Below are 13,672 nucleotides of genomic sequence, written 5' to 3'. Positions count from 1 at the left end.
TAGAACATATAAATAAATGGACAGTAGTTTTGTCTTAAAGGCTATGTGAAAATTGGTATTTTTTAAAATTGTGAGGTTTTTGTCAGAAGCCTCCTTGAGCAAAATTTGGCTGAAATCCATCAATATTTAAAAGATTTTTGCATCATAGGCTTCACCCTGTCAAAATACCAAGAGCCAGTAAGATAACTTAAAAAAAAAATAGCCAATACATGCATATGCTACAGAATTCAAAATGTGGGACCGCTGATCTAGTGACAAGTTCCTCCCTCCCAGTTCTGTCCGCCAGCCACATAGTCCTCTAGCCAGAGGCAGCCCACATTACCAGTTTCTTACGTGTCTGTCCAGAGATGTTCTCTGCATATACAAGCATCATGAGACTTTTCACACCTCTAGCAATTGTTTTGCTGGAGCAAAGTGTTTTTCAGTCATGGATTTTGTGTTATTGGTACATTAATGACTTTGGACTACATGGTATATTTCCATGTAGTCAAATGATTTCAAGGGCCAAGTAGAATTTCTGGCAGGCTTTTGTCCATATCGTCTGTTAGAGGCAGGATGCAGAATTCCTTTGGGAAAAAAAGATTTCAAGCAACAGGTCTGTACTTTTACCATAATGCAAATTCCGCTAAGGGAAAATTATTAATGTTTTTTTTTTTTAGAATTAAAATTATGTATGACTTATTGAGAATTAACATAAAATACTATAGTAATCTTGTGTGTTTTTTAAAACAGTCCTCATTTTCTTTATCACAAGATGGTACTTTGTCTAAATTAAAAGGAAGTGAAAACCAAGAGGCACTTTGGGACAATTGTGTTCATAGCACTACTTAGTATTAAAGTCTAACCAAAGGAGAGGGAAGCTGTGAAACTTAGCCAAGGTTTTACCAAAGTGGAACTGTGGTGAAACTGTTCTAAGTTTTCTTAAAATTTGCCTTTGGTTTTATTGTTGTTAATGTTTTGCTTTGAGATTTCAACCTTCAGTGTTTGATATATCTATTGTATATGTCTACTTTTATGTGTTTGTATAACTATTTATATACAAAAGAATGCCATTTTACCATTCAAATAATGTCTCCAAGGCAAAGCAGGCAACTGTGTATTTGGGAGGGGGCTGCATATTAGATTTTGCTCCCAAGCCCATTTTCTTAGTTTGCATCCCTTGAGCGCAGGACAACTCGATGTGTACCTGAATTAGGGAAACACCCATTTTTTTTTTTTTTTAGCCTCGTGTCCTCATCTGTAAAACAGGGGTAATGATATTATCTCTATCTCTGACATAGTTGCTGTGAAGATTAAATAAAGTAATGTATGTGGAAGTGCTTGCATAAACTCTAAAGTATTATGGAGATGTCATTTGCTGACAGCGAGGCATTTGTCTCAGGCGTCCTGGAATGTCGGCGGTGGTGCGCAGGGAACAGAGAGGAAGGGACTGATGGAAAGCCCACGGGAAGGAAGAAAATGTCAGGCCCGGTGACTGATGGGAGGATGAAGGAGAGCAGTCGGAGGGTTAGTGCTGGGCTGACCGGGAGAGAAGGTGGAACCACTGACAGACACGGGGCAGGGGGGAATGGAGCCGATTCCAGGACGGAGGGACCATGACTCCTGAGTTTGAGGCACGTGTGGAGGAGGCTGCCTTGAGCACAGGGGTGAAGGGCTTGGCTTATTGACTTTAAAGTTTTAGAACCATTTCAGTGGCCAGTGGTTGGAGTTTTGGAACCCGAACATGTCCTGGGGATTATCTAGGGCCCAGGTCTTGGACCATGTCTTTAGGTCACTATCACCAGGACTGAGGGAGGGAAATAAAGGGGCTGGGCATGTGGTGGCCAAGAGACTTACCCCTCATGAAATCTATCCTGGCTGAAGCGGGTGCTGATGCAGGTCGACGGTCAACAGAGAGGAGGCATTCAGACAATAGAACGCAAGCATTGCACCAACAGAGCGGTCCATGATGCAAAGCTGACTTTTCTGGAAGGCAAGGGTTAAATGCATATTTTGAACTAGAGAATGAGGAGAGTAGCCATGGGCATTTCACCCTTCCTCAAGTTAGTATCAGGAAGTGGAGCTACGGAATGGAGGGGAGGAGATGTGTTTGATACCAGGGCAGCAAGTCAGGCCACTGTCTGGGTCACCTAATGCCTGGAAATAGCTTGGTTGCTTTCCTTTTGTTACTCTCCCATTCTGGGGCGGGGGCTGTAGAATGTGGGGCAGAGGGAATTATGCTCTCCCCTCCGTTCCCATCAGACAGCTCTTAGGCGAGTCTTTCTTTTCAGAGAGTCTGTGTCTGGCCTCGGTTTCTGGTGTTTGAGTTGTGGTTTCAGCCTCTGGGCAGCCATGGTGGCTCATGGCCTAGCTGTGGGATTTCTGTATACATCCCCCCTCCCCCTCCCCCTCGTTGACCAGGAAGCTGGTTTTGACTGCCTGATGTGTTCTGCTAGGCACCCTGGAGGGAGAGAAGGGAAGGTAAGGAGGCATCTTTTTTCCCCCTTTCCACTCCAAATCCCTGGTCTTTCGGAGTTTGGCACCCAAGAGCCAGTTTGACCAGTTCCTGCCCTGCCCAGCTTGGGCAACTGTCGAGGGCCTCTTCTGGTGTAACCCTGCTGGTCCTGCTCTTGTATTTACCTTTCATTGATAATCAACTCTTAGATAATGAGTAGGTCCTTGTACATTTGAAGGCTTGTCTCACGGGAGGTGGCATGGCGTAGAGGGAAAGCGCGTGAGACTGGGGAATCAGGAAGGGTTGGGTTTGAATACTGGCCTGACTGCTCACCGCGTGTGTGACCTTGGGCTTGCTTTACCTGCTCAGTCCTTAGTTTCTTCATCTGTAAAATGGGATTGTTAGGATTAAGTGACAATGTGCAGGAGTACCTAGAGTACCTAGCAGCCAGGCCTGGTGCAAATTAACTCTAAATATACGTCAGTTTCCTTTTTCCTTCCTCAAGCTGTGCTTTGCCGAAGCACTAGATTGATGGTGGGAGTTACAGGCTCTATCTCTATTCAGCTCCCTGAGGAAGTCATTTCCCCACCTTGAGCCTTAGAGGACTCATGTGGCAAATGATGAGGGATCACCAGAACCCTTTAGTGGTGTTGCTCTGTGAATTTATGACTCTGTAGTTAGTCATTTCTGTGCTCCTTGTTACTCTTATTAGAAGATGGGAAAGGGAGTAGGAGACACTACTAGGGTAAAATTTTCTATTTCAAAACAAGAGGTAATGTCGCTTCTGGAGAAGGCTTACTGTGGGAGGTTTGTCACATCTCTCTGTGGGCCTCTCAGCTCCTTCCTTGGTGATGGAAAAGAATAAACCCTCCGCTTTCCACTCATGGGGAGCGGGAGCTTCTTTGAGGCCCTTGGTGGCAGAAGAACACTTGAGCAAGAAGCAAGGTGTTGGCAGTGTCTTCATAAAAACTGTCAGTCATTTAATGGGAACCTGCCCTGTGCCCTACAGTGTTTCGGAAAATTGAGAATGCTTCTAACTTACAGACATCCTCACGTCCAGTGGCTGCCAGCCATGCGTGGCACTGGAATCCCCTTTTCCGCTGCCCTGCCCTTCCCTTCCTCTCTGTTTATTGCTGGTGCAGCAACCAAGGTCACCCTGTGGGCTGCCGCTGGGCGTGGCTTTCTCACCAGCTGCTGCATCTCTAGTGCGGAGTCAGCAGGACCAGCCCATGTGTGCAGCAGTGGTCCTCAAAATGGGCAGCACCGTGGAATCACTGGGGTGCTTGAAAAACATACAGGTGCATGGGCCCTACCCCAGATCAGTTAAAACCCTGGGAATGAGGCGTGGGTATTAGTTTGTTTAAAAATATCTGCAGGTGGTTCCCATAAGCAGCCTTCCTACCAGCCTGTCTTCACTCCCCACCCGCTCAGATGCTCTCATTTCAGATGCTTCCCTTGACCCTCTTGTTGTTGGGGCTCAGTCCTTTTATGCCCCCTCCACCCGATTCCTGTCCCTCAGGAACCCTGCCTGGGGTCATGGAAACTGCAAACTCAAGTGACAGCCCAGTTCAAAACATGAACAAGTCTTTCCAAAGAAACATCGTCCGCCAAAGGTGGATGGGAGGTCTTTGGTACCGAGTGTAGCAGGCTTTTAGGGACTAGTTTGGGAACTTAACCACCAAGCAAGTAGTGTTTTTGCTTAAAAATTGAGGAGTCCAGGGGCACCTGTGTGGCTCAGTTGGTTAAGCGTCTGACTCTTGGATTCTGTTCCCGTCATGAGCTCGGGGTCCTGGGATTGAGCCCTGCATAGACCTTTGTGCTCAGTAGGGAGTGTGCTTGGGATTCTCTCTCTCCTTCTCCCTCGGTCTCCACCCTCCTGCCGTGCCTCCAGCTTGTGCACTTGTGCATTCTCTCTCTCTCTCAAAATAAATAAACCAATAAATCTTTAAAAACTAATAATGAGTAAATAAAAATTGAGGAGTCTGCTATGTAGAGGAATAAGATTCTACTCATGTCCTTCATGTGCTTAAGATCTAGTAAGAAGAGACTTAAATTTGCAGAAAAATGTGCTCCAATATAGAGTCGAGGGCTAGATTTTGTCATGTAGATCAGTTGTTCTCAGCCTTGGGCCTGTGTAGGGATCACTTGGGAACATTTAAAAAATGTGCATGTTCTGACCACATTCCATTTGACTCTGATTCAGTGTTTTTTTTCGGGTGAGGCCTGAGCCTGGGCCTTTTCAAACAAGCTCCCCAGGAGAGTGTGATGTGCACCACAGCTGGAGAAGGATTGGTGCACAGGAATTCAGAGAGGGGAGAGCTCAGGAACAGACTGCAGGCTGGAGAAGCTTTGTGAAGGTGGATCCTCTTGTGCTTTCCCTGGAAGGGACGGGGCCGCCTCCTGGAGAGGCAGCTTTGACACGCTGCCCCACCTCAGGTGCTGTTTCTTGGCGTTCCTGGCCTGACGACTGGCTGCCGAGGTCCTCAGCTCAGACATGTTGGTACATTCTTCCTTGACCAGGAAGTTTCTGCCTGGGGCTGCCACCCTGGCAGCGAGCTGTCGCCATTAATCTCCCAGGTCCAGTAATTGGAGTGGACACTGAGCCGTCACTCTGGATCAAGGCTCAGGGATCCTGGGGCTGTTTTCTGTCATTCATTCCTCCCCCCCCGCCCAACCCCCGGCATTTACAGACACTCGTCATATTTTCCTGGCTTCTCAGGGTGGAGAGGGAGGTACATGTGAGCCTAGGAGCAGACTGTGGGGTGGGTGGTGGGTGAGGGAGGTGAAGGCGCCCCTGCCCCCAGGTAACTGGGCAGGAGAACCGTTCCTGTGTCTTTCTGGAGCGGGAGAGCTGAAGGGGGGGCAGGGGACCGAGGGTGGAGCAGCCCCGGAGGGTGGAGGGGATGAAGTAGTTGAAATCTGATCGGCTCATATCTGTCATTACGTGTGGGTTAGTGTCCGAATGGTTCCCCAAATCCCACTTCATCACTCATAATTCTAGATAGGGCTCTGGAGGCCTTTGGGCTGTGGTTTGGGGTGATGAGAGTGAGTTGTGCAAGACCAAGCCCTGAGACTTGGCGTCTGCATCTTGTAATTAGTGTTGTGGGTCGGGGAGCGGAGCTACCATGGGCTAGGCTCTCCTTACGGATTTTCATGTAATTCTCACAACAAGCCTGTGAAACAGGGTTTACTGTCCCCCCCTTTTATAGGTAAAGAAACTTGCCTACAGTCATGTGGCGATAATGTCACAGCTAGAATTCTAACAGCTCAAGCTTTTAAGATTTTATCATGCTGCTTTTGGGGCATTGGGTTGAAGTCAGGCGACCTGAGCTTTATAGTTCAGGTTCTTCCACCAGTTATGTGACCTTGGACCAATCCCTCCCCTTTCCTCCAGTTCCAAATGGGGGCTGGGAGTGGGCCAGGTGCTCAGCGGTCCGACAGGCCGGTGGTCGTGTGTGTCCTTGCAGGCAGCCGTACTGTGTGCAGAGCTGTCTGCCCAGAGCAGTTCGCGTTGTCCTGGGGGCAGTCTTGGTTGCTCAGGGGTCTTTTGGGGTGCCTGTGGCTCCTTTGTGGACTCTGATTCAGGGGCACAGAGCCTATCTCTCTTTACCTGAAAGAGGTTTCCTTAAAAGTCAACAAAATGCAATCACTGTATATTTGAAAAAAATGTGTAAATCCGATCATCCATATTTGAAATGCTAATCTGGCTTCTCGAAGGCAGCATTTAGATTTATGGCCTCATTTTGTTAAAAAAAAAAAAAGAAGGGGGTAGGGGGGCAACATCCTTTCTGAATTTCTTACTCTACAATTTAAGGGCTCTGAGAATCCTTTTATCATGGTATCATCCCCATCCATTTTCTCGTGTATAGAAAATTTCACATATTGCATTTGCTTCAAGTGATGTATGTTAATTTAGACAATTGGGCCTAGAAGGGCTCTTCCCTACCGACTAAGATACTTCTTTTTTTTTTTTTAAAGATTTTATTTATTTATTTGACAGAGAGAGACACAGTGAGAGAGGGAACACAAGCAGGAGGAGTGGGAGAGGGAGAAGCGAAGCAGGCTTCCCGCAGAGCAGGGAGCCCGATGTGGGGCTCGATCCCAAGACCCCGGGATCATGACCTGAGCCGAAGGCAGACGCTTAACGACTGAGCCACCCAGGCGCCCCCCGACTAAGATACTTCTTAAGGGCAGTCTCCTGGAATGACAGGTCATTTCACTGCTAACCCTTTAGGAAATTTACTAAATTCTCATTATTCAAGATTCATCTCCCTTACTGCTTTGAGATAACCCCAGGTAACTGGGGGCTTTAAGGTTATTCTTGGGGGCTTATGCAACAGCTTAAGGGGCACCAGGACTGTGGACAGGTCCTCAAGGTCCATGGGGGTGTGGATTTTCTAATTTATAAATAACTCCACAGCTGAGGTTTCTAATCTTGTTCATTTCTTTGGAATGCTATCATCCCTGTGTCTTCATTGCTCCATTTCTGACAGTGGAGAAATTAGAAAGCCAAAGAATATTGCCCGTCGAGGTGCCTGTGAGTTTCTTGCTGTTTTAATAGAACATTGACTTAGCGTTTTATGGCGTACAGACATCATCCCAGCTGGTACTCATAATAATCTTGTGAAATAAACTGAACAGCTTTATTTTTTTTATTTCTGTATTGTGTGAATCAGAACCCTGTTAATTACAAAAAGAATTTGAAGCGGCATAAAGCAGGACCAAGCCAGTAAGGAGGCCAGAGCTGTCAGGAAAGAAAAAATATAATAGCTAATACTTGTTGAGAGTCCTCTGTACCAGGGATGACTCCAAGTGCCCTTAAATGTATTAGTTCATCCTATAAGTGCCTTGTGAGGTAGGTACGGTTATTATCCCTATTTTTTACAGAAAGGGAAACTGAGGCTTAGTGGTTAAGGAACTTATTCACTGTCAAATGGTGGAACTCACACTTTTTACCACCGTCCTAGAACACACCCCTCCCTAGTAAGTAAGGCCAAGGATAAGGTCCCTGCCAACATACCCATGGCAGGTTATCACCATTTCACGGAGGAAAGTGAGCTAAAGAATGTGGGTAAGTGGCTTGCTCAAGGTTGCAAAGCCAGGACTAGAGTCTTGGTCTTCTGTCTCTTAATGCTGTTTCCACTGCCTCACATAGCATTATGCTTCTTAAAATGAAAAACATATGTCTTTCAGAACCTGGCAATGGGGGCAGGAGCCGTTGGATCTTTGCAGCTGACCTACATCTCGAAGGTAATGTTCGCCTGGAGCTCTGAGGATTCGCGTCCTCTAAGTGGGTTTAGTATCTAAACGAGAACTGTCAAATTCTTTGAGTATTAGCATTTGGATGTGTTGCATGGGCAGTGAAATGCTCCCCGTCCTCCCTTTGGAAGCTTTTCTGTTGACCGGCTCTGGGTGGAGTGTGTTTAACAGGTTCTTGGAGGGTGAGCCTGAAGCCTCTTACTCCTGGGACACATCAGTCAGTGATGCTCCCCGCTCCTGCCAAGGAGGCATAGGTGGTGGGGGTAGGAGTTGGGCGTGACCTTTTTTCATCATTGAGGCAAAAAGGAGTACAAAACAATTGTAAAAACCCAATGACTATAGAAGATTCTCCCAAGGGGTATTGTTCAACAGGAGCGGCTCAGAAAGGGTCGGGGCTGCGCTGGATTATCTATCACCTGGACAGGATGACTGTGGAGGAAAGGCTAGGAGAGCCCCGGGAAGGCCCTCAGTTATGCCAGGGAACTATTCAGCAGCTGGATGATGGCTGGAGAGCCTGGCAGGTGGGCTGACAGGCTGTCCCCGGTCCGATTAGTGCAGACAGGGCAAGAGCAGTCCCTCTTCGGAGCTGAGACCCGGGGGCGGGCGGCGGCGGCAGCGGTGGTGGGCTGGTTGATGATGCCCATACGTAGCTGCTGAATTTAGCTTCTTGTAGCGGCCCCTCTCTGGAGCAGGCTCCAGTGCTGACCTGTGATGCAGCAGAGATAAAAAAAAAAAAAGGGCCGGGGATTTAGAGCCCCGCCAGAAAGAGGAACTCTTCGTCCAGCGAGAAGAGCCAGGTGGCGCCCAGCCAGCACGAAGGTTCCGGAAGCCCTGCTCTCCCCACACACCCCTCACTTCAGGCCTCTTGGGGATCTCTGCTTCCTTGCCCACACTGCCCCACCCTCAGGGGTTGAGACAAGGTGGGGAGACCCTGATCTGAGGGACCACTGGCTCCTTGGCCTTGCGAGCTTTGGGAACCCTTGTGTCCAGCCTCCCATTGCGCCTGGCCGGGGTGGGGGCGGGGGAGAGTCAGAGGTGGAGGCGGCTGCAGGGGCTGCAGGCAGTGGCTGGCAGACACAGCTGGGCACCAAGGCAGAAGACGCAGGGCAGGGTTTGAGCGGATTAGAGAGAGGAGATCATGACCTCGGTGGGGAGGGGGCAGGGCTTAGAGCGAAGCTTTGCTAGCACAGCTGTGGGCAATTTGTGCTGGCCTTGCGGTGAGAGATGTGGCTGCCTCTGGGGCCAGGCGGGCCAGAGGCCTGGGCCTTCCCCTCTCCTGTCTGGTTTTGCTGTGGGCTCATGAGGTCTTCCTCCAGGAGGTTTGGAGGAACAGAATCGGAGAGGGGGAGCAGAGAACCTCATTATTAGTGAAACTCCAAACCTTCTCCTATTGGAGAGGGTTTGGGAGACTTCGGGGAAGAGTGAATACCATCTCCTGCTGAATCGTGATTTATAAATGCAGCTCAGATGAGGGTTTTTAGAATTCTCAGCTTTGGAGGCTGCCTCATTTAGGAAGGATGGTCCTGCCTTTTGGCCCTTCTCGGGAGATGCAGGCCTGGGTGGGTGTTTCTGCAAAGCCCACAGCTGCCCCAGGATCAGGTTACACGGAGTGGAGAGCCTTTAACTCCTACCTGACCCAGTGCCAGAAAGCAGGGGTTTTCCCAGAAACACATTTAGCAGTGCTACTGGCATCAAATTCAGCATTCCAGCTTATTTCTTGTTAACCCCTGGGTAGTCCCTCCCAGGGTAAAGCGTTTCACCCCAGTGTCGACCTGGCTCGCAGTGTATGTGTGGTCCCTGCTCAGGGGTGCTGCTCCATAGCTCCTTCTTGAGGGCTAGTGTTGGGACACTGAGTTCCTTCGGAAAGGCCAACAGAGATGAAAATCCTTGACTTGATGTCCTCCAGGGCATTGATGGCAGCAGAACCAGGTTTGGGGTTCTCATGGAAGGTGGGCTTCGTGCCACCACCTTCCTACCTCGCCTGATGGCTCTTCTCTTCTGTACAGCGAGCCCCAGTGTCCCACCCCCGGCTGTGTCCTGCCCTGTCAGGGCCTTGCCCTTGGTTAGTTATAAGGAAGACCTTCCTAGAACACTGGTTCTTAACCTCTTGTGGTGGTGGTGGTGGTGGTGGTGGTGGTGGTGTTGGGGGAGATCGGTGGTGGTCACTGATCCTTTTGAGTGTTGGATGAAGAGCATGGACTCCTTTTCCAGGTAAAGTATATATGTGTCTACAACACCCTGGTTTTGCCTATAATGTCAGGGCTCATTGACCTCATGAGCTGGTCTAGAGACTACTGCTTAGAACCCTTCCAGTCATTCTGTGTAACTGACTGCTGCTTCCTCCGCTCTTGATGCCACCTCATGGGGCAGAGGCGCCCCGGACACTGAGGCAGAGCTACCCCAGAGCTTCAAGACCCTATTCTGCTGCTGCAGCTTCTGCCAGAGGGGCCCCAGCTCCACTTCCGGCCAGGGGCAGACAGGATGGGGCTGGCTAGCAGTGCCCTGTGACCGAGGAGTTTGCTGCTCCTGTGGTCTGTGTTTGATCTGATAAGAGCAAGTTCCTGAGAGTCTGTTGAGCTGTCGAGTGGCCTTGTCTGCGTCACTCTATGGTTGACCCGTGCCCATTCCGCCCCTCACATCCTGACCTCATTGCTTGCATAACCCGGGACCCAGCAGTCAACCACTGCTATGCAGCTACTTAACTGTGGCCACCTCGGGGCAGGCAGGTGGTAGCATTTGGCCGCCCTCACTATAGCTGGTCTGTGAGCCATACTTCTTCAGGATCTTCTGTTCCTTCACTACATCTGAAGGAGGCTGCACAGTCTGGTCTGATCACCAGCGTGAGGTGGGGTGGAGGCCAGAGGGCTTATACCTCCCAGGGGAGGAGGGATTCTGCCGCTGAGGTCCCCAGGATATCAGGAGGCGGCCAGAGCTACCTTTCCATAGTAAATGAGGGCCGTACCTTGGCCCTTCTCCCTGAGGGACACAGCACAGGTAGATAGGATTTCATTTTTCTCTTTTGCCATATTCTGTGACGATAAGAAGGAAACTAGTAATTGCTCTCTGGCTTTGCTAATTGGGAAGCTGATCAGAGACCCTGAGGGTCTTACTCTTGCTAAACGGCCTACAGGGCAGAACTAGGACTGATGTCTGGTTGATTCAAGCAAGGAGCTAGCTGCTTTGCCAAATAATCCTTCTGTGGTTAGGCATGAGGCAAATTATGGATGTGCATGCATGTAATCACCCATGTCCCCTGACTGAAAACTGGAAAAACCTATAAAAACAAATGAAAAGCCAGGTGATCGCTTAGGTTCAGTTGTTGTAATAAGCATGCCAGTAGCATTTCCGCAGCATAGGTTGCTAATAAGTTGTGGTCAACGTGGACCATTTGTCATCCAACCTGGTGAAAAGCCAGTGGTGTTTTCTCTGGTCAGTGATAAATGTCATTTTCTGGGAGAAAGGGGTGAGTCTTCTAATAAGCCAGTGAGGATCTCAAAGTTCCCAGCTTTTTAAAGCCATTCTAAAGCTTGCAGTAGGAAGGAAGCCGTGAGATAGGTGGGTTCTGAGGGCCAGGCTGCTGTCTGCTGGTCAGGGCTACACAGGAACCGAGGGTAGGCCATGCAGGTGTTGTGGGCACAGGGGACCTGCAGGAGGAACATGGGTGCCGAGGGAAAGGGCAAGAAAATGAGTCACTGACAGATCAGGACATCACACACAAGCAAGATAAAGGCATATGCTGTGGTGCAGATGGAATTCCAGGATCCCAAACCTAAGAAACAAGGTAGCACAGGGGCCTGAACTTACGAAGTCGTGGAGCTCTGGGGAGTGGTTTCTGGGAGTGGTGAAGACATGCCTGAATTTAGATAGTCTGTGACTGAACTCAGGATAGGTGGGCTCACCTTGGCCTGAATTTTTATGTTTTTCAGGACTGTGTAAAGGCTTTCATTAGGCCCTAAAGGCCTCCATCTCACATCATGGTGAACATATCAGAATATAACCATATCCCTCATTAAATAGAATTGGCTATAAAATATTCTAACATAACATAATAAAAATAAAAAAAATATTCGAAAGGATTTCAGTCATCTTACTTTTGGAATGATTTGGTTGAGTCACTCATTTAATTCGTGATTGGCTATATTTCTCGGCAATCATCTTGCATATCCAAGGATTCTTGTAAACTAGGAAAATCAAAGCTACTAATTTTTTCATATGTAATGAGATTTTTGTGATTGTTTAATCAAAACATTAATGAAGTCGACTTAATGTGACATCTTGTAGGCACTTAAAATCCTTATCGAAGAGGTTGATATAATGTTATATAGACATTTAATGATTTATTTATTGATGTTGACTATGCTATGTTCATTTTGTATGTTGGAGAGCAGGCATTTTTTTCAGGTCTCACATAAGTAGGAGAAGGCCCTTGCTTGGAAAGGGGACTGAGAGAATGTTGTCCACAGGAGGATTATGACAATGTGGGGACTATTTCCTAACCTAGGGCCTTGGGGGTGCCTCCTTAGCAATCCCAGGTAAAGTGGTGGAGGCCTGTTTCAGGGAGTTCAGCTTAACTCCATCAAGGGTAGTCACCTCTTGGCATATGAGGGAATGTGATTTGTTTTCCTTTATTCATTCAGCATGTTTGAACGAGAGTGAAGTAGATTCATCTATGCACATAGTCAGGAGTGTACACGCAAGGGGTAGGATTGAAAAAAACAAAATGAAATACAACAGGAGCTATAAAAATATTCCTACTTTCTTCTGTTCCCTTCCCTTAAATGCATAGGTGTGCTCTGATTCCTTGGGCCCCCTCTTTTTTTCAGGTTTAAGCAGTCAGGGTACATATAAAGGACATTGATCCATGTGTCCAAATGCATGCTGCCTGACCTTTCTGTGAGCTCTAATTGAAATCTGTGCATTTGTAGCCATACCACCTTTAATTTGGAGAACTGTTTAGGGAATGGGTCAGTGGTTGAGAGAGGAGTGGAATCTTCCTAGTGTGAATGGGCCAAGTACGGGTTGTGTGGTCCAAAGAGAATTTTGTCGGACTGGGTAGTTGTTTTTTTTTAAAGATTTTATTTACTTATTTGACAGAGAGAGAGACAGCGAGAGAGGGAACACAAGCAGGGGGAATGGGAGAGGGAGACGCAGGCTTCCCGCGGAGCAGGGAGCCCGATGCGGGGCTCGATCCCAGGACACTGGGGTCATGACCTGAGCCGAAGGCAGACGCTTAATGACCGAGCCACCCAGGTGCCCCTTGGGTGGCTTTTCAAAGTGTTTTTGCAAAGATGAAGATTAAGGTAGATGGCAAGATAGTGGTTATCCCTTGAGGGGTGGGGATGGGATTCTATCAGGGAGGGGTACACAAGGGCTTCTAAGAGATAGGACTGATAATGGCCCTATTTCTTAATCTGAATGGTGAGTACAGGGTTTCTACTTAATTTTTATTCTTTAGAATGTTTATGTATGTTTTATATACTCTTCTTTGTGCGTAAAGTTTCACAGCAAAAAAAAAAAAAAGAAAAGAAAAACTTAAAAAAAAAAGTGCTTTACAACCGTCTTAGAAACATGTTCTTGTTTCTTTTATTTTTTATTTGGTTTAGGTGAGCATAGCTACTCCGAAGCAGAAACCCAAAACTCCATTTTGCTTTGGTAAGTACCGAACTGGGGACTGGGTTTTCTGAACACTCCTGCAGCAGCTTCCTCTTTGTGCGCAGACGGTCCTGTGATCCCATGTGACTTGCCCCCTGTGTGTGGGCGTGACTTCGGTCATGGCAACGGGCCTAGCTTTCCTTGGTCTCGCTGTGAAGATAGTTAAAACTGTAAGACGGAGGTACGGGGACCAGCGACGGTTCTGTTTTCCTGACGCCGCAGGTCAGGGTCCAGGGTATCTTCTGGTAGTTTCTGGGAACCCCCTTCTCAGACGCTCAGGAAAGGTGGAACAATAGAAAAGGAGTATCCTGTTGAGCATCTCAGCAT

At 48.1% G+C, this 13,672-nt stretch overlaps 1 protein-coding gene across 2 annotated transcripts in view; it reads left to right on the top strand.

Moving 5' to 3' along the window:
- PLEKHA2 (pleckstrin homology domain containing A2) overlaps nucleotides 1-13,672 on the top strand; it is a 59,325-nt gene that overhangs the window by 18,254 nt on the left and 27,399 nt on the right. For both annotated transcript variants that reach the window (XM_027598726.2, XM_027598725.2), the window contains 2 exons: nucleotides 7,628-7,684; nucleotides 13,297-13,345. In XM_027598726.2, coding sequence (XP_027454527.1) covers nucleotides 7,628-7,684; nucleotides 13,297-13,345 — 106 coding nt within the window. The remainder of the gene's footprint in view (nucleotides 1-7,627; nucleotides 7,685-13,296; nucleotides 13,346-13,672) is intronic.

This window comes from Zalophus californianus, chromosome 2 (genome assembly GCF_009762305.2).
Source record: "Zalophus californianus isolate mZalCal1 chromosome 2, mZalCal1.pri.v2, whole genome shotgun sequence".
NCBI lineage: Eukaryota > Metazoa > Chordata > Mammalia > Carnivora > Otariidae > Zalophus > Zalophus californianus.
This window is presented reverse-complemented; position numbering and strand designations above follow the sequence as displayed.